Source organism: Narcine bancroftii, chromosome 14 (assembly GCF_036971445.1).
Source record: "Narcine bancroftii isolate sNarBan1 chromosome 14, sNarBan1.hap1, whole genome shotgun sequence".
NCBI classification, from domain to species: Eukaryota; Metazoa; Chordata; class Chondrichthyes; order Torpediniformes; family Narcinidae; genus Narcine; species Narcine bancroftii.
Genome location: NC_091482.1, coordinates 22,366,022 through 22,385,888, shown reverse-complemented (window position 1 = coordinate 22,385,888; position 19,867 = coordinate 22,366,022). Strand labels below are relative to the sequence as shown.

General features: G+C 41.2%; 1 protein-coding gene across 8 annotated transcripts in view; it reads right to left on the bottom strand.

Annotated features, from left to right (window-relative positions):
• auts2a (activator of transcription and developmental regulator AUTS2 a) overlaps positions 1-19,867 on the bottom strand; it is a 1,173,696-nt gene that overhangs the window by 631,788 nt on the left and 522,041 nt on the right. For all 8 annotated transcript variants that reach the window (XM_069911140.1, XM_069911145.1, XM_069911143.1 and 5 more), the window contains exon 4: positions 1,488-1,523. In XM_069911140.1, the coding sequence (XP_069767241.1) occupies positions 1,488-1,523 (36 nt within the window). The remainder of the gene's footprint in view (positions 1-1,487; positions 1,524-19,867) is intronic.

Genomic DNA, 19,867 nt, shown 5'->3' with positions numbered 1-19,867 from the left:
CATTTCCTTGTTCTGTGAACCTTGATTCTGACCGCAGTGAACAAGTCTTTTGCACTTGCTTTTAGAGCTTAGATCCCCTTTATTAAATCTTAAGTATTACATAGGCAATTTTTTTCACCTCCAATGAAGAATATTCAATATAAGCGAGCATGCAAAGTAACAGTTATCGGCATATTAATTGTCACTGGGGTGAAGCCGACTTTTGGATGAAAATCTGCATTTTAAAAACCGGATTTCAGAGCCACGTTTGTACTGCAATACATCAAAATACAGCATACTAAAAACTTAAAACAGCTAAAATAAATACTTTTTTTGATGCATGCTATGCATTTTAAGCTCTCAAAATGTATCACTCCAGGTAACAAAGTTATTATTGAGCATCATTAGTTGTGAGGAGCTAATAACCACTAAATCATTTATTACAGTGAGAGACCGGCAACTGTTCCAAAACAGTGTGTGGCTGTCAGATGAGAGTGATAATGACCATTGCTATTCTGTTCATTACTTTCAGCAGAAATGGATTCCAGTATTACTATAATGGCTCTTCCATTAACTTTATATGTTTATAATGATCTTTAGAGGTATAGTCGGCCCTTTACCATTTTCTGCTCTAGCCTGCCATGACCTTTAATCTAGGACAAATTGTCTTGTGCTCTCTATTAGAGAAAACTTCAATGAGCAACATGGTGTGACACGATATCAGAAAGATTCATTTTGAGTATATTTGAAAATGTCAGGTAACGCTGACAAAATCGCCCCGCCAAATGTGAGCTGAGTTGTTTGAGGAGGCTGTGGGCCGAATCTGAAACCCTAGCGCACATCAACGAGCAACTATGCGGTATAACAATTCCTAAAATAAACTCAGCAGGTTGCGAATTTTTGTCCCCCCTTTGCACACGATCTTACCTGTGACTGCAACTCTCAAGCACGAAGAGCAAACTTCCAAGGACCAGAGGGATTGACACAAAACGTTTATCGCTGGTGTGGATGCACTTTCTAGGATTCACACCCCTGTCATTCAAGAATTGCCATGCAAAATTGACCCTGTTGGCACCATTAACCATCTTGGCAGCTTCTGAATTGTGAACTACAGTGGAAGCATGTTTCTTTAAAAAAAAATCTGTTGAATATCAAGCAGTCTGAATAAATAGACTAGACTTGGAGTTCCAACAGAATATACTCTGCATATTAATGAGATTTCATTCCAGAAATGACATTGACAGTTTCAATGTTGTTTGCCACTGGCTTCCCAATGGGGAGCAGCAAGTTAATGCAATGACAATATAATTGCAATTCCTTCCTCATTAGGCAATGGAAGCCTTGCATGACCCTCGAGTTACCAATGCTGTAGCATTAAATTTACTGTAGTAGTCCCCAAGGATCATTATAATTCTTTTACTTGTACCTGTTTCAATAACAAACAACTGAAATCCATAATGGCTTAAGAAACAAAAACATGATGATTACAAATTTGCAAGCATACTCACAAAATAACCAGTTCCCAAACTGGAATGAGCAGAGCTCTGCAAGAGAATACAAGAGAAAGGGGAATTAGTGATCATATTTTACACTATTCTATCCTCATGAGTTCATTAACAAACCTTGTGCTTTCATCATGGTGTATCAGCATTTGGGACGAACCTTGTCAGCTGCTTTGCAGCAAGCTTGTATGGTCTCATTTACCTTCGTATCTCTCATCAGGATTGAGAGGTAATACTCGATTCACAGATCTCCGCGTCTCTACTGCAGCTGTAATTGGCAATTTATGTGACAGGCATCTTGGTAATGATGGCATCTTTGCCTTATGCTGAAACTGGAACAGACAAGCATCAGGTGACCTCTGTGGCTTCTTGACATTCAGTGGCATGGTCTCCAGTTAGTGAGTCAAGGCAGCTAATGCTTTGCTGCCATGACTGTATAATAGAGGCCAAACTTCAAAAGAGACCAAAGGGCTCGATCACTCTTTAAAACTTGACCTGAAGGGTCAATGCATTCACAGAGAGTATTTGCACTGTTGAAAACAAAATTAGATGGTTGTCAATAACTTTAATAAGGCGTTGGTGAAAGTTAACATTGCTGGACACTTGAAAAACCTAGCAGTGTTTACTTGAAGCGATTTTAGCAAAGCTGATCTTTTTTATTTGGAACATAAATGTGTCGCACAACATAGGATGAGGAGCAGTTGATTTAGCATCTTGTACTTCATCCGCTACCTAGTTAGAACACGGCGATCAGAATTTCCCCACTGGTGCAAATGTTTGTTCCTTTCCACTCTATCCAATCCTTTAATCTATTTATAAATCTAGATGATCTTCTTACACATCTCTCCTAATCTTTCAAGGCAAACAAATCTTGTTTACATATAATTGAATGCTTTTGCCTCTGTCATATACCATTCCTGAGCTTGTTAATCCTGATGCTGTCTTTATTTACCTTCCATTTGTTGTGTGATTCAGACTCCTTGAGATGAAGCCCACAATCCGTTAAGATTTTGCTTTTGTACACGTCCAATATCTTTCAGGATTTTGCTATACATATTCCTAAATCCATCTGCTCTCTTTTGGTACTGTTCAACCGATTTTAATATCTTTCTTAAGCCAAATTGTATGACCTTGAACTTGCACCCATTACACAAGGAAATGGAGGCAGCAGTCAGCTTTGAGATTCCATTATTTGAGCTTGGTTTTCAGTAATGTCATGGCTTATCCACTATTATTTTCCCCACACTCGTCCACAGCTCGATATTTTTTTTTGTCATTTAAAACCAGTCGCCATCCTTGATTCATTCAATGACTGATCATCCTTAGTACAGCGCATCCCCCCTGAATGAAGGGATTTCTCCTAAACGTGGTTAATCAATAGCTAATATTCTATTCTGAGACTTTGAATCCCCATCCCCATATTTATTCCCAAGAATTTCACAAGGGAAAATCGGTCTTCTACTGCAACATGATAAATGCTTGTCAAAATGGCTTATCAAAAGAGTACTTGTCAAATTAAGCTCTTCTGCAGTCAATGGAACTACATTTTACAAGTGTTAGTATTTCAAACCTTTGCACCTACATCACAGAAGACATTTTTTTGCCTCTGTGATTCGGAAAGGTCACTTGTCAGTCCTCCGTCTGCAAGGAAACATGGACCTAGATAGTCATTGTTTCACAAAGTTCAATGCAATCACTGGAATTAATATTTTCAAAGTGCAGCCTGATTTGTTCTCATAGCATAGCAATTTGTTAACAAATTACTGTCGTCTTTTATTCTTGTTACATCTCAAGATGTCCAACAGTCTGAACCCGATAGAAATATATTGAAGAAAATAGATTTCTGCTGCTTTACAAGGACAAGACAAGACGGTAACTCAAAATAATGGAGTTAGTTGAATTCAGAAAAGAAATCCATAAAATATTAATATCATATGAAGGTTGTAAATGAAATATGCAGCAATGATCTAAATTCACACTAGAATTGTTCCTTTAGCAAGGGGATTAATGCAAGGAGATAAAACTGACATAATAAAGTGTGCACAAAGCTGTTGAAGGAGTCTCAAGCAATAAAATGGCTGAAAGCCAACAGGACGTGCACAATCATCTTATTTTCTGCAGGAAACCTGCCTTTTGCACGTGTAGTAAAACCCCCAATGGACAAAATTTGATACCAGTACATCAAACCAATATCCCTAGTCTTTAAAAACTCAAAGAGACAAAAGATCAACTTAAATTTCCCAGAGTAAATTTCAAATTGAGACAACAATGACAAAATTATGCAATTTCCAAATACCATTCCCTAACCCTAATGCCCATGGTATCCATAATTCAATTATCCAGCGCCTCAAATAACCAACCAAAAAATATTTGAGGAAAATAAATACGTTAAAAAAAACCAGAAGTTTAAAATTGGTGTGCCTCGGCAATCTCAAGCAACCAGAAAAGACTCTCATCTGGCATCAACTCATCTCCATAGGCGCCAGATATTGGTGTTTTTTTTGCAATAATTTGCCAGTAGAATTTTTTTTCCAGCTCAGCTTCGGCAAATTTTGAGTGGTAACCCACCCAATATGTCTACATATGGAAAAGTGGATTCCATTTCCAGTTAAAATAGAGTTCATCTCAGTTGACAGGACTCTCAATGTCTACACTGTAGGATATAGATTCAAGTCTGACTCCAGAATCTCAACACACAATTTTGGCTAACTTTTTGGTGTAATGCATTGTGAGATACATTTTTAAACAGGACCGTTACATCCTATGGTCATATGCACAGAGGAACTGTGTATTCCTCATTCCCCGCCAAGTAATTTTCACCATCAGCGCCATCAAAATTCAACAAGAAATGGCATAATCACATACCTCATTAAATGTGAAGACATTACCACAGTGAGTGCAAGAGTTGAAGAGTTGTATTGCAGCTGTACAAAACATAGGTTAAACTGCACTGTGTTGCACATAATTCAGGTTACCACACTCCAGGGCAGATCCCTTAGCATATTTTCATTGCAATGGCAAATGCTAAGGGCTAATGATGAAGGGCATAGTTAAGATAAACAGTCAGAATCTTACTCCTTGGGGAGGGCAGTCTTGAACTGGATGGGACAAATTTAAGGTGAGAGGGGAGAAACTTAGATATCTCTTGTGGGGTATGTTTTTCACAAAGAAGATGGTGAATATTTGGAACAAGAACATAATGGAGGTTAATACTATTACAATTTTTAAAAAGAATTTGGACAGGTATTTGCATTGGAGATGAGTAGTGAATGATGGGCTTCACAGTTAACATGAGCAAGGTACACCATTTTTTGTGCAGCACCATTCTAAGATCCCATGACCTATCTCGTGATGGGTAAAAGATAATTTATTCTGCATTGAGAATGGCAAAGGTCTGGAACTCACTGCCCAGAAACATGGTGCAAGCAGAGTCACATGAGGGTTTCTGAAAGGGATTTGTGTTTAAAAATAAATATTTGCAGGCCATGCGAAAAGCGAGAGGGAATGGGGCCGACTGGCACTGATTGGAGAGCTTGAATGCCATTCTTTGGTGTGGTGGCAATTTTCTGATTGGTGGAGCCATAGAAATGACTACTTTCTGATTGGTTGATTGGGAAAGAGAAACTGAAAGATTTGATTCCTCAAGATTTTTTTGTTATTGGTTACTCATCGCTCATTTTCCAAATGAACAACCAAAACTGGTGTTAGTGACTTATGTGCCAGGCACTTAAATGGAACCAGGCTTGTGACATTTTGAGATGGCTTGATAATACCACAAGGTGGTCTTTGACAATATATATGCTGGCAGATAGCCAACCTGCAGTTAAAGGTCAAGCTTTCTCTCTCTTTAGTGTTGATGTTATTCTTTGATTTTTTCCCCCATCCTATTCTCTCTCCTGCATTACTCACTTCTACTTCCACACAATCTTTCTTCTTCTTTTCCGACTTCTCTCCTGTTTTACATGCAATTTTGTCTTCCATTTTTAAGCAGGTGGCAGTGCACAATGATTTTGTACGGAGAAGAGAGTACAATTTCCAATGGGATGGGGAGACACCAGAGAAATGCCCTGGTTTGCAGAAGGTGGGGTAAATAGCTTCCTTTGGGCAGAAAATGCAGCCAACATGTTGGAAAGACAGGATAGCCCTGTGGAAAATCTATTGACCACTGCCTCCTCACCCAAAGCTGCATGTTTGGCTCAGCTAGCACTCCCACGCCCAGAATTGTGTTGTGATGCCAAGCTTCAGTCCTGCATCGATTGTGGTTTCCTTCCTCATAGGCAACTCTCTGCATCTGCTGCTACATACCAGAACCTCAAACTCTCACCAGCCACTGATCCGGGGATTTATTCCTGTTGAGGAGTTGGTTTTCCTGCCCACAAATGATCACCAACCTGGCGTGGCCTCGGCCCAACCCATTGCCTTACCATCCCATGGCTCACATCTCACCCCTTTGAAGCTCTCCCTTCTGCCATTAAGGACCTTGACATTTCTTACGCCAAGTTAATTCTGTGAGCAGAGAAAGCTCTGTACCATTTAAGACATTGGAATTAACCCACAGGGTCAGAATGATGAAAATAATGCAATGCAACCTCTTCTTCAGTTGCAACGTGGAATTGGTAGAAAGGAAAGTAATGGTTAGCAGCTAATAACATAATAATTCTTCCCATGTCTCCAACACAAGAAATTAGGAATGCAACAATGTTCCAATTTAATTATTGCCTGATGAACATTGGCAACAAATCTCAATCAATCCAATCGCAAACTGAAAATCTCCCTGGATTATGAAATTAACCATATGCCTTGACGTGCATCCAAAACATAGAATTATCACTGCAAAACCAAGTCATTTTTAAAAAGTTAAATTGACTTTTCATCATCTTTAACCAGGCTGCAGTTACCTTGATGGGAATAAATGTAAATTCTCCGTAATTAATAGACCAATTAATGAATTGAATAAAACATTCCAGACATCAGTTAACACAAGAGACAGGCTGGTTGGAGCCAAACAATAACTGTATTTGGATCCAAGAAGGCAACAGGGTAAATTAGGACCCAGAGCCAGCTATTGCTTGGCTTCTGATGTTGCTACCATAGATAAAAAACCAAACATCAAATCTTCAGAAACGTGAAATAATTCAGTCAATTTGGCTTGCTGGGTTAACTCATTTGCAGTGTAAACAAAAACCAGAATATATCTGTGACATTATAAATAGTAACTTTTGAGTTATTTTGCAATTAACTTTAAAATAGCTGCATTTCCAGTCAGTGGGGCAATGGGATTTGGCACCCAGAGCTTTAATATCCATGTTACGCTGTGCAGACATGTAACAAGACAGAAGTAACAAAATGTCCTTGGCTATCCCCTTCACCTATCTCCAAGTTAAACCTCAATTATTGTGCAGCTCAACGCATGTTGGAGCCATTCAGGAGGAGCTCAACTCCCGACTGCAGTGCAATGTTATTACCACACCAGTGGATCCTGCTGCCTGGTTGCCTGGATTGAAAACGCACCCTTTAAAAGTACTCCAGATCCTGGATCTGATTCAGACCTTGTCTTTTCTTCAGATCAAAACAAGATTAGTTAGCCAGTAAATTAGCTGTTCATTGAGCCAATTCGAGAAGGCCGTACAACTGTTAACCGGTTCTCTGCGTCCTTTCACATTCGCCACCAGGCGTCCCAGGCACTAATTTGTCCCAGGATACCCCCTATGTTCTTTTCACACCGGGCGAACCGGCACACAGGTGTCAGATCGTCCCGGGGGGTGGTGCTCCCTACCTAGGTAGCCCATCCCCAGGGTGATCTGATGCCTGCATGCTGAATCGTGAGCATTTCAGTAGCTACACTGGACCAATTTCTGCAGAATTTATTATTATGGACAGTCAGAAATACAACAATTAAAAAAAAGTTAAACGCACTTTTTTTCTTTTTTCTTTCCTACATTATCCTCTGGCTTTTCATTCAATTGTTCGAAAATTATTTTATATGGTCATCCCAAGAGTTAATTCTCCCCTTGGGGATTCACTGTTTGTTCATAGTTGTTGCCCTCATTCAAACAGCACAGAAGAGGTTAAACAAAAGTCTCCAGCTTTGCTATTGAGAAATGTGCAAATTGGCTCAGGGTTAATCTTATTTGGATATTGTGTTAAATTACTTCAATTAAAATTATGTTCAAGCACGTGTGGGAGTTGGTGGGGGGAGGGGGGAGTGGGAGCAGGAGGGAGACAGAGTTCTAACACTGAACACAATGCTAAAAGCATTGTCCGAAAGTCAAAGTGGATATTCCTCTGTGAATACAACAGCACTTGTGATGTTGTTGCGGACACAGAGCAACAGGGCCATGAGAGGAACAGAGACTGAAGAGTTGCAAGTTCATTACCCCGGTACTCCCAGAACTCATAGCAGGAAACATGCCTGGGTGCTGTGATCAGAACATTGTGTTCAGGTAAGCACAGGAAAGGCAAACACAACCAAGACTAATTTGCTGAAAGCAATGGAGAAATAGGGATTTAAATTCACTATTTCTTAAAATGTAGCAAAATGCTATTACTGCACTTAAAATAGGGTTGAATTGGGTTTGAATCTCGTGCTGTCTGTAAGGAATTTCTATATTCTCCCTGTGTCTGCATGGATTTCCTCTGGGCACTCCAGTTTCCTCCCAGCCTTCAAATGTACCGGGGCTGTAGGTCAGTTGGGTGCCACGGGCTCATGGGCCGAAAGGGCTGTGCTGCATGTCTAAATTAAAATGAAGTTAAATTAGTTCAAGTATGTGTTTCATCCATGGAAAGCATTCAATTGTGTTAATTGTGATGTCTCCACGTTTGATAATCTGAAATGTTTAAAATTATAAGGGGTTGTAACAATGTGAATAATTGAAGACTTTCCTTTGTTGGTTAGCCAGTAATAGCTTAAATTTACTTAACACAGAAGAAGCACGGAACAGTCTTAAAGAGGAGACCTTTTGGATATTTCAGGGGAAGAAGTGATCAACATTGCTGGCAGAGGAGATTTCATGGTAATGGTGGTAGTGAGAAAGCAAGAGACTGAGCTTAGTTCCCTCGGAGGGATAGCGCAGCCCAAATGCCAGGAATGGCCTTCTATGGCTCCACAGACGTTACCAGCATAAGTGAAAACAATGATTGCATGATGCTGTTCCTGCCTTTCGGCTGGTCACACACCTGCTGCAGAGTCTGTCTGTCAGCCCCCAATTCCACACACATTATAAAAGTAGCAATGTCCTATTTCTGCATCATTAACCTTTTATACGATGAAAAGCCTTGTTTCGCCACATACATGACCCATTCACAAAGAACAGAAGGAAAGCCGGGTCCGTGAGTCCTTTTACACAGCAAGCCGGCTTCCCGAAGCAAAAGAGGCGGGACATGTAACATAGCACCATGGCAACATGGCTCGCTCTTTTAGGCTGGTCCTGCATCAGTACGCTCCACCTGACACTTAGCAGATCAAAGCTGGGCAAGTTTAGACCCCCGATCCACCTTTGAGGCGTTCACACAGCACTCGAAAGGTGGATAATACCTTGACTCATCTTCAATTCCCTGCTGAAATGCAACAGCAGCTGAAAGAACACATCCAAATTATCAATGTGTGTGTGTGGCTTTCCTGAGTACAGAGCACCATTGGCTGTATTCCTACTGCCATTCATTAACCTCAAGGTTTTGCTTTCACTTGCCATTCAATGGCACAACTTTATCCACGTGGAAGGAGATTCAGGTAACAACTAAACTCCTGCCGCCTTGGAAAGGTAGGCAGCTTGTGACGACTCACCCCACCCCGTTCGCATTTTCTTCACTTGTCTCCTGTCAGAGAAAAGATCCGACCCACTGCCCGATTCAAGGAAAATTTCGACCCTGCCGTTATTAGACTACCAAAATGAATCCCAAAGCAGAACCGTTATGTTGCCATTGTCCTGTACCAACAGATCTGTCTGTAACTCTGCATTTTTGGACTGTGTCTGACCTGTGGAATTATATAGGCAAAGTCCATGAGTCTGCACACAAAAACAATCTCCATCATTGCATATTGGGACTTGTGACACTAAACATGAACACTTCTGAGTCTCATGTGATTGAAAATGCATTTCTTGCATGGTATACGATAACAATCATTTCCTGGTCACTCCCGTCACTTAGAAACCTGGACCGTAGGCTCCCCTTCTCTGCAGCATCGCGTTCCCTCTCACCAGTCCAACACAGAAGTGACTTCTCCATCAGGGTTGAAAAGGAGAATGTCAATGACTGCGTGACATATCCCTCCATTCTTCGCAAATTCATTTTTTTCTATCTAGAAGCCTCTTACACACTACCCTTCTACCACAACCACTGGCAGGCCAGGCACCTACCATTGGCAGCAGAATAACATCTTGCCCTGTACATCCCCTTCTCCAGTGGGAGAGCTTGGACCTTAAGTGTGCCTTCATTGGTCACTCTTGCAATGACAGGCCCAGCACGCCATTTCCTTGGGATATCCTGATTCTTCCTTTGTGGAGTCCAGCCACATCTCCAAATTCCTCTCCTCGGTGCACACGTGGACTCCAAATCCCACAAATGCACTCTTGCCCCCGGATTTAAATCTCTTCCCACTGGTCCATTTGAGCAGAAGGTAAAAAGGCCTGATGTCTAACATCTTTAGGTTCAAGAACAGTTTCATTTCCAACAGATTGCAATTTCCACCCCCCCACAACATTCATCAGGCTCTTGAACTTTCTAGAAATACCCAAACCATAAACTATTGTGCAACCATCAAAAGATGTGTCTGCATCATTGAGAACCATCACCTTTTCTGTGCAGTAACTACAACTCCGATTACTGATTATCTATTCTGTTACATTTCCTGTCTCATGGTATATTATAATAACTTAACTGATATTATTGTAGCTGGTACATCCTATGGCAAGCAAGAAGTTTGGTATATTGATATAATCAATTTTGATACTTATTTGCTGCCTCTCCACCCAATGACAAGATACACCTCTGTCCTCCCAACCCATCTCCTTTTTATACGAGTTGATCAAACGACAGGGGACCTCCAGAGTCCAAATGGGAACGGTGAGGCCGGTTGAAATGAAAAATAGGCAGTGCCTGGTTTTGAAAGCTCTTCATTCTAATTTAAATATCAAGCCGTGGATCAAGGCCCAAATGAGCATGGTCCTACTGCAACTGTGGCAGTCGAACACCTGAATTTCTGTGCATTGAAGTCATTTTGCTCTGAAGGCACAAGCCCACTGCAGATGCTGAAATCTGGGGGTGGGGTAAACAACAGCTGGGAGAACTCAATGAGCCAAGCAACACTAGTGAAGCAAAAGTCAAAATGTTGGATCATCACCTTGTTTCAAGACAGAGGGTTCCACCTGCCTATCATCCATCCTTCTCTAGTTCCACTGACAGCCTTCTGGCTTTGTCTCCATTCTTCTCCACCTCTGCTGCCAAATAGCCCCATCTACCCATAGTTTCTTACTCAAGTTTTTATTTTTAAAAAAATTAAATTTGGACATACAGCACGGTAACAGGCCCTTCTGTCCCAAGAGCCTGGGCCGCATAATTACACCCAATTAACTTACAACCCCTGCACATTTTTTGAAGGGTGGGAGGAAACCAGAGCACCTGGAGGAAACCCACACAGGCACGGGGAGAACATAAAGTCTCCTTACAGACAGCGCCAAATTCGAACTCACGACATTGCCGCTCGTAACAACATTGCGCTAACCTCTACGCTAACCGAGTGTTCCCACCCCTCAACTACCAGCCCCTTGCCTCACTCCTTCCTCTCACCTCTTTGCACTAGCTGCATTTTCAGTTCACATACAGGATCTCAACCCATCACTTTGTCTCCACAGATGCTGTTTGACCCAAGTTCCTCCAGCAGTTTTTATTTTGCTTCGTTTTGATCTTGAGATCTGCTTCCCCAAATTCTTCAGGGCGAATGTAATGCATGCATTTGAGTCAAACTCTGCACTCTGCTTTGTGCCTTATGAAATAAGACTTGCAGCAGGTGACACAAAAATTGTCGGTGCAGTGGGCAGCGAGGAAGGCTGTCCAAGCTTGCAGAGGGACCTGGACCAGCTGGGAAGATGGGTTGCAAAATGGGAGATGGAATTTAATACAGACAAATGTGAAGTGCTGCACTTTGGAGAGAAAGAGCAAGGTAAACGGTAGAGTGCTGAGGAGTGCAGTAGAACAGAGGGATTTGAGAATACAGATACATCATTCCCTGGCATCCCATGTGGATAGGGTCGTAAAGAGAGCTTTTGGCACACTGGCCTTAATAAATAAAAGCATTGATTACAGAAGTTAGGATGTTATGGTGAAAACATGCAAGACACCAGTGAAGCCAAATTTGGAGTGCTGTGTGCAATTTTGGACACCGAACTACAGGATAGGATACCATTAAAGCAGAAAGAGTGCAGAGGAGATTTACAAGGATGTTGCTGGCTTGAAGAACTGAGCTACACGGAAAGGTTAAAGAGGTTTGGACTTCATGGATAGATGCGTAGAAAAATGAGGGGACATTTGACATGATGGATATGAGTGAATGCAAGCAGGCTTTTTCCATTGAGGTTTGGAGAAATAAAACTAGAGCACATGGGTTTAGGGTGAAAAGAGAGGGATATGGTCCAGGAGCAGGTCAGTGGGGCTAGTCAGTATAATAGTTTGGCACAGCCTGGAAGGGCCAAAGGACTTATTTCTGTGCTGTAATGTCCTATAGTTCTCACAATACAGTATCAGAACAGGCCCTTTGGCCAACATTGTCAGTGCTGACCATGATACCAAGCTATCTATCTGTCCATTCATGACCGGTCTCCCTCTATTCCTGACTTTTCACGTGTTGGTCTGAATAACTCAAAAATGTTACGATTGTAACTTCTACCACAACGTCCCATGGCAGAGAGTTCCAGACACTTACCACTCTGTGCAAAAAAAACTTGCCTCGCACGTCCCCTTTAAAAATCACCCCCCCCCCAACTTAAATCAATCCTTGTGCCCTGGAACATTTAATTTCGGATTTCTGGAATCTGCATGTCTCCAGAATGGGCAAGGAAAGGCTGCCAAGAGCCGGTCATATTTTGCCACATCTACTGTATTTCAGTGCAAAGCCGCATTCGAATGATGACGTACAGAACACTGAGGAGGGTTAGGGCGCAGAAGAAAGCCAAAGCTAAGAGGAGTAGAACCTGCTCGGAATTAAATTGCTGCACCATGTCACTATTTTGTGTTTTGAGACTGAGCAAAATTAACAGGGGAGAAAAAAATCATAGATAGCCGATAGTCCCCATGAATTCTTTCCTTGCAGAACTTAAATTCTTTTTTTGAAATGCTCGACACAAAAGGGATTGCCAAAAATCGGCACTGCTTTTAATCCGTCAAAATAAACGTGAGGGTGAAATGATGCTGTTTCGGCCACATGCAACATGATGGGTCTCCCTACTTCATTCCTAGGGGAGAAGCAGAGCATGGTTGCTACCTGGAGATTTTTGTGTTGCTTCAAGTGCCAGCTGAAATAAAATAAGAGGCATCCAATGCAGGATCGAGAGGCTGGAATTTGGTGCAAAGGGGCTCTACAACATTTTATCCTGGCCAGGGATATGCACACCATCTGGGAATAAAAATGCCTGGCCTAATGTTTGAATACTAAAAGGTACTGTGAGCAGACAACACTGGGCTGCTACTTGTTATCTGAATCTTTTTATTTAGTGGTAAACCCAGCTCAAGTTAAAATTCTTGCAGGGCACGAACAAAGCAAAATACAATCTTATCTTGGACAGCAATTCCTCAGAATAATCAACTGGAAAAATTCCTGCGAGATATCTGAACTGCACCACTTATCTGCACACAATGTCAATTTAATTACTTAATACTCAGTGATTGTTGTGAATCCATATTATCTAAGTCACGATAACAAATAATCCATTTTCTCTACTTCCTTTGAAATATTCCCACCATCAAGGCTGAAGGTTTGAGATCGCAAGTCAAGGGGCTGAATTAAGTATCAATCGACCCACTTTGGGTTTCCTTACTCCTGTGATGTACCCAGTGCTTCTTCCGCAAATACAATGACCGGTTACCTGGTTTAATTCACTCTGGAGATGGCAAGGACCATGTTACTATAAGTAACTTTACAGAGTGTTTCAGAAGAAGGAGTACGAATGCATGACCACAGCTATAAATATTGCCCTTGTGTCACCCTGTGCTCTCATCCCACAGTGAACTGCACTTGTAAAGGAACAGAGCCAAGATCATGCCTCTTGTCAGCTGCAACAATCCCTCCTGGTGCCAGCCTTGTATTGCGTGGTAACAGCAGCTTAAGGCAGATGGCAAAGCTCTCAGCCTCCTCCCGTGGAGGTGCGTTTGCCCAGACAAACATGTCTGTCTGCCAAGTAACCTTGTGAAGTGGATCATTTGGGAGGAGCATGTATCCAAAAAATGGGCTTTTTTTGGGGATGGTCTCCTGGCACTTAGTTCCCTGAGAATGTCAGCCCTGCTCTTCTCCAATTTTAGACCAGTGCATTGCCCTTAAAAATTATTAAAATCTGCCAGCTCAACCATCTCTTCATGAGTGTCAGCCAATTACTTGGGGAACAGTCAAATCACTGCTGAGCTTTCTTCCAAAACTCATTTCACATGGCAGCCAGGGAAAATTTTCAACCTACTAGTGCAGGGTGCAATGAAATAGAAGAAAAAATAATCACTGCTCTCCTCGCGTCTCTTGTTCATGGGAGGTGCAAATATTTTCCAAAACTATCCATGATGTAGTTCTGACCATATGATACATGTTCAAACATAGCAGATAACATGGTTGAAATTACATCATCAAACAATCCATTTTTTCCAATGGGCTCCACCCATTAAATTCTTGGTGTACTGGTAAGCAAGAGATTGTATTAATATGCACTGTAGATCATTCTTTAACAGAAGTCATTCACTGTGATTGTCAGCAGATTGCATTAGTCTGCCATTAAAATGCAATCAATTGAGTGCAATTGATTAAATAAAAAAATACTTGAAATGACAGATTTTAAATGCATAACCTATGAAAAATTCATGCGGCTGCATTCCTACTCAAAATCCGAACGATCTTTAGCGTTTAAACTGCAGGCTTTGTCAAGATAAAATGCACTTGCTATCACTAAGAATCTCTTCATTTAAATCCCTTCCTTGTTCACCAATTTTTAATAAGTACAATCCATTTCACTTTATCTTTTGCCTGAAGTTAAACTGTCATAGATGAAGATTGCATGTGTTCTGAAGTGAAAAATAAAAGATGAATGTTGGAAGACCCTCTTGGCTCTTATTAATACCAAATCAGACCAGGTACCACCTTGCTCCAATGTAACATGCAGCCAAACATCAATTATTCATTTTGTCCACGTTTCTCTTCAGCGTTTTCAGTACTTTGGGCACATGTAATTGGCGTGGTTGATAACATGCTCTCCCCTAAGTCAGAAGGTTGTAGATTCAAGTCTCACTCCAGAGATTTAGACACACAAATCAAGGCTTATGTTACTGAGGGAGAATTGCACTGTCATGGATACCATCTGCCAAATCAAACAATGAATCAAGGTCTGAGCATGCTGACGAGATCCTGTCACACTATTTTGAGGGACAGTTGAAAGAATTATCCTCCAAATCTTGACTAAAATTCAAAATATTCAATCAGAAATATCTTGCCCTAGTTGTACCAGGCCAGATCAACTTACTGTGTTATTCCATTTCTGAACGTTGGTTCCAGATAGAGCACACAGCTGCCACAATTCAGCACATTTCGTGCTATCTGGCAAGAAGAGGTATCGGCTTTACCTCAAAGCTGATCGTGGGAGTTTGCTTTAATTCCAACTGTAACCAATTGCACTACATTGGGCCTATATCTCCCTAGGATGCCCTGAGTTTGTGAAAAGCATTTTAAAAAACAAAGTTCGGCCATGACACATTCAAATGAAACAGATCAGATTGATCAGTTAAGGCTCGTACAATGGAGTTGTTTTTTTTTCCTTCCTTCGTATTTTTAATGAATGTCTTGGACATTTTGAGTTGGTGATACGAAACTTGGGAGATGTAGTGAACTGTAAGGAGAAAAGTCACGCACTTCAAGGAGATGTAAACAGGCAGGTGAAATTGATTTATTGGTAACAGATTAAATTTATTGCTCAGATGTATGAACTGTTAAACTTTGCTGGGAAGAATGAGAAGTGATTAGAAATTAGTGAGCACAGTTCTAATAGGGTTACAAGAACAGAAAGATCTGGGGTGCACATGTGCGTAGTGTGTTGAAAGAGGAAGGACAGATGGAAGAAGTGTTAAAAGCCATGTGAAATTCTGAATTTTATAAAGAGAACAAAGTCTCCAAGAGAAACAAAATAATAGTGAACCTTTTACAAGCCACTGATCTGGCAACAACTGGAATAGTGTCCATCTCAGGGTGACTCACCTGGAAAGAAGTGAAGGCTTTGAGGACGACGTCAAAGAAATTTACCAAACCAATACCAGAATAAGCGACTAGGTTATGTGGATAGACTGAGAAAGCTCATGCTGATCTCCTTGAAACGGAGTAGAATGGAAGATCAGATTGGAGGTATTTGAAGGTCAAAAAACGCAGCAGAGTGAAACCGTTCTCACTGGCAAAGGATAATGATGAAGGATCATTAAATGAAAGTGATTGACAAAGAACCAAAACTGATGAGATGATTACACAGGAAATGGTTCAGGACTGGAAAGCACTATAGTGGGAATGTTAGAAGCATATTTAACTCCTGCATTCAAAAGAGAGCTGGAAAATAATCTTGGTGAGATGAGAAGTGGTGATCCTGGATCGATCTGGGACAAATACTGTCAGCCAAGTAGCAGCCCCCACCCCACCCCAACATCTGTGATTCTGTAAACCACCTGCATTATCATAACATTGTATGAGATTTGCAGTCACAATAAAATGTGAAGAGTCATTAATATTCAGAAGCACCCTTCACAAAGGACAAAAGAAAATGAATTGATTTCATCATTTCTAATCGTGATTCATCATTTTTAATTGTGGTTAATGGGCATACACAGAATAAAAGGGCAGCTTGATAATTTTCCTAAATATGATATAAGCCTCAAAAATGTTCCAATACTTAGCTTTCTGCATTTTGGCAATATTCTCAGATCACAATTCACCTTTCCATTAGATCGCTGTCACTTTTTTGAATTACCTCACCCAGTGCAATTTTCACCTCCACCCCAAAAAACCGTTCACCACAGAACAGCACAACCTTTACACCTCTAGGTCACATAGGGGCAGGCACAAGTACAGGAACTATGACCTAGTTTGAGGAACTCTTGCCCCGTGAAATCAGTTGTGCATTTAAATCCTATTCTTTAAAAAGCACGAGTACAAAAATCTAAGGACCATTTGCATGTGCTAAAGGATCAAACTTGTCATCCTTTCACGAGGTTTTAAACTGAGCGCTTACTTGTCGAGTAATGTTGGCATTAAAGAGAAATGATGGCATGTTAACTGATCACATGGGTGCATTTGTGCAGCACGGGCTTGTGGGCTGGAAGGATCTGCTACCATTTTGTATCGATAAATAAGGAGAGGGGTGTCATTTTCCACTGCACGGGGGGGGGGGGGCACAGGGCAGTGTTTCCTCCACGTTGTGTGTGCGGGCGCGCATGCACAAAGGAAAGTGAGGCAGTCCATTTTGAGTGCATCACGCACGCGCGCACACGTACAGTATTGATGTTCACATGTGGACGCACAGCTTAGAAGGATCACTGGCAAAGGTGGGGTTTGATACCAAAATGACTGTCTATATAATTTTTGTGAAACATTTCAGCAAAAAAATTATCTTTTTTTTTATAAGAACATCCCTGTAGTTAGCAATAACAGCAAAAAATATTTTTTTAAACCCAGCTTACATGTATCCATATACCTACAAAGCTAAAACTCGATGAAGTTGCACGACACTTCAAATCCCGTGGTTTCGTCTGTATGTGCTACAAACACGCGCTGTTGTTTTTGTTGCTGCTGGTCTTTTTATAGTCTCTGCTTTTGTCAAATTTTCTGGTGTTTTAGCAACAATACAGTATTTGTGACCCTGTATCAATAATTTTTTTTGAGACTGTAATGATAAGTTTAACGTTAAAATCAACATGATTTTAATGCAGTTCTTAAATGTTTTCATTTCAAATTCTATTGTTTTCTTATTAAATTTTCACTTTAATCACAAGAAACTATGCAAATGTAAATACATTTAGGCTCTCTGTAGGATATTGTAATTTAAGGTGTCATTTTAATTTTGCTAGTTGTTTATCTCACTACTATTGCCATTGAGTTACATTAGTACAAAAAACATTACTTAGCATTCTGTATGGTCTGGTATAGGAGGAGGTCCCTGGGGGGTCGGTGGGGGGTGGTGACACCATGAGTTACCTCACTGGGTGATACAGACCCTAGTGATTCCACTGTCATCCTCTGTCCCTGCAGTGAAGAGCACTGAGGATATCCACCAGGAAGTTATTTGGATTGGAGGAGTTTAATCAATGGAGAGAGTTTGGAAAGGATGGACTTGTTTCTCCTGGAGCAAAGAATGGTGAGGGGTAACTGAATTTTTTTTTCTTTTTACACAGTGTGTGAAATGCATTGCCACAGGTAGTGGTGGAGGCTGGAAGAATTGGGGCATTTAAGAGAGTCTTAGACACACTGATATCAGAGGCCCTGATAAGGTAGATTATCAGGGTACCAAAACCAAGAGGTCTACAGTGAGAGGAAAAAGGGGAAGTTAGTTAACTCAGAGAATGGTTAATATATGGAAAAGACTGCCAGAGGAGGTGGTAGATTCAGAAACAATCACCTACATTTATGAGGCATTTTGTTGGACGCTTCACTGGACAAGCTGCTAATGCTGGCAAACAGCCAGAGGAAGACTCTTGTTCTGGAACCACGCAACCAGATATCTAAATTTGAACTTTCTGTATTAGCTTGCAGACAATGACAAGCTTTTGTAGGCTTTTTTTTAAGCGGTGTAATGGAAAGGATCACATAAGATCAAACAACGTGAGTATCCTGTTTAAAAAAGGTAAAAGGGAGACTCCTGGAAATTATAGACCAGTGAGTCTTACACCAGTCATGGGCAAACTATTAGAGAGGATTCTTAAGGACAGGATTTATGGGCATTTAGAAAAGTATAGTCTGCGTGGCTTTGTGAGGGGAAGGTCATGCTTCACGAGCCTAATTGAGATTTTTGAGGAGGTAACAAAATAAGTTGATGAAGGTAAGGGCAATAGATGTGGTGGATATGGATTTTAGTAAGGCATTTGAAAAAGTCCCCCATGGGAGACTCGTTTGCAAAATCATGAGGCATGGGGTCCATGCAACCTTGGCTGTGTGGATTCAGAATTGGCTTGCCTGTGGAAAGCAGAGAGTGGTAGTTGACAGTAGTTGACGTCCAAGTGGGAATGAAACTGCAGAACAAACATTTGGAACTAAAAGGACCCAGCCTAGTCCCACTGATCTGTACCCAGACCATAGCCCTCCATACCCCTCTTATCATGTTCAAATTTTTCTTAAATGTTACAATTGAGCCTGCATTCACCACTTCGGTTGGCAGCTCACTCCACACTCCCACCAAGAAGTGTGAAGAAGTTCCCCCTAAACATTTCCCCTTTCACCCTTAACCTGTGTCCTCTGGTTTGTACCTCACCTACCCTCAGTGGAAAAAGCCTACCTATATTTACTGTACCCCCCCTCATAATTTTTTAATATCTCCCATCATTCTTCTATGCTCCAGGGAATGAAGTCCTAACCAGTGTAATCTTTCCCTGTAACTCAGTTCCTGAAGTCTAGGCAACATTCTAGTAAATTTTCTCTGCGCTTTATCTTATTGATACCTTTCCTGCAGTTAGGTGACCAAAACTGCACACAATACTCCTAATTTGGCCCCAACAATGTCTTGTACAACTTTACCATAACATCCCAACTCCTGTACTCAAAACTTCAATTTAAGAAGGCCAATATACCAAAAGCTGTCTTTACAACCTATCCACCAGTGATGTCACTTTCAGGGAATTATGTATCTGTATTCCCTGATCCCTCTGTTCAACTGCACTCCCCAGTGCCCTTCCATTTGCAGTGTATGTTCTTCTTTGGTTTGTCCTTTCAAATTACCACACCTCACACTTGTCGGCATTAAAATCCATCTGCCATTTTTCAGCCCATTTTTTTCCCAGCTAGTCCAGTTCCCTCTGTAAGTTTTGAAAACCTTCTTCGATGTCTGCAATGCCTCCAATCTTAGTGACATCTGCCAACCTGCTGATCCAGCAAGTGATAATTTACCATATTATCATTCAGATGGATGACAACCAATAATGGTTCCAGCACCGATCTCTGAGGCACAACACTA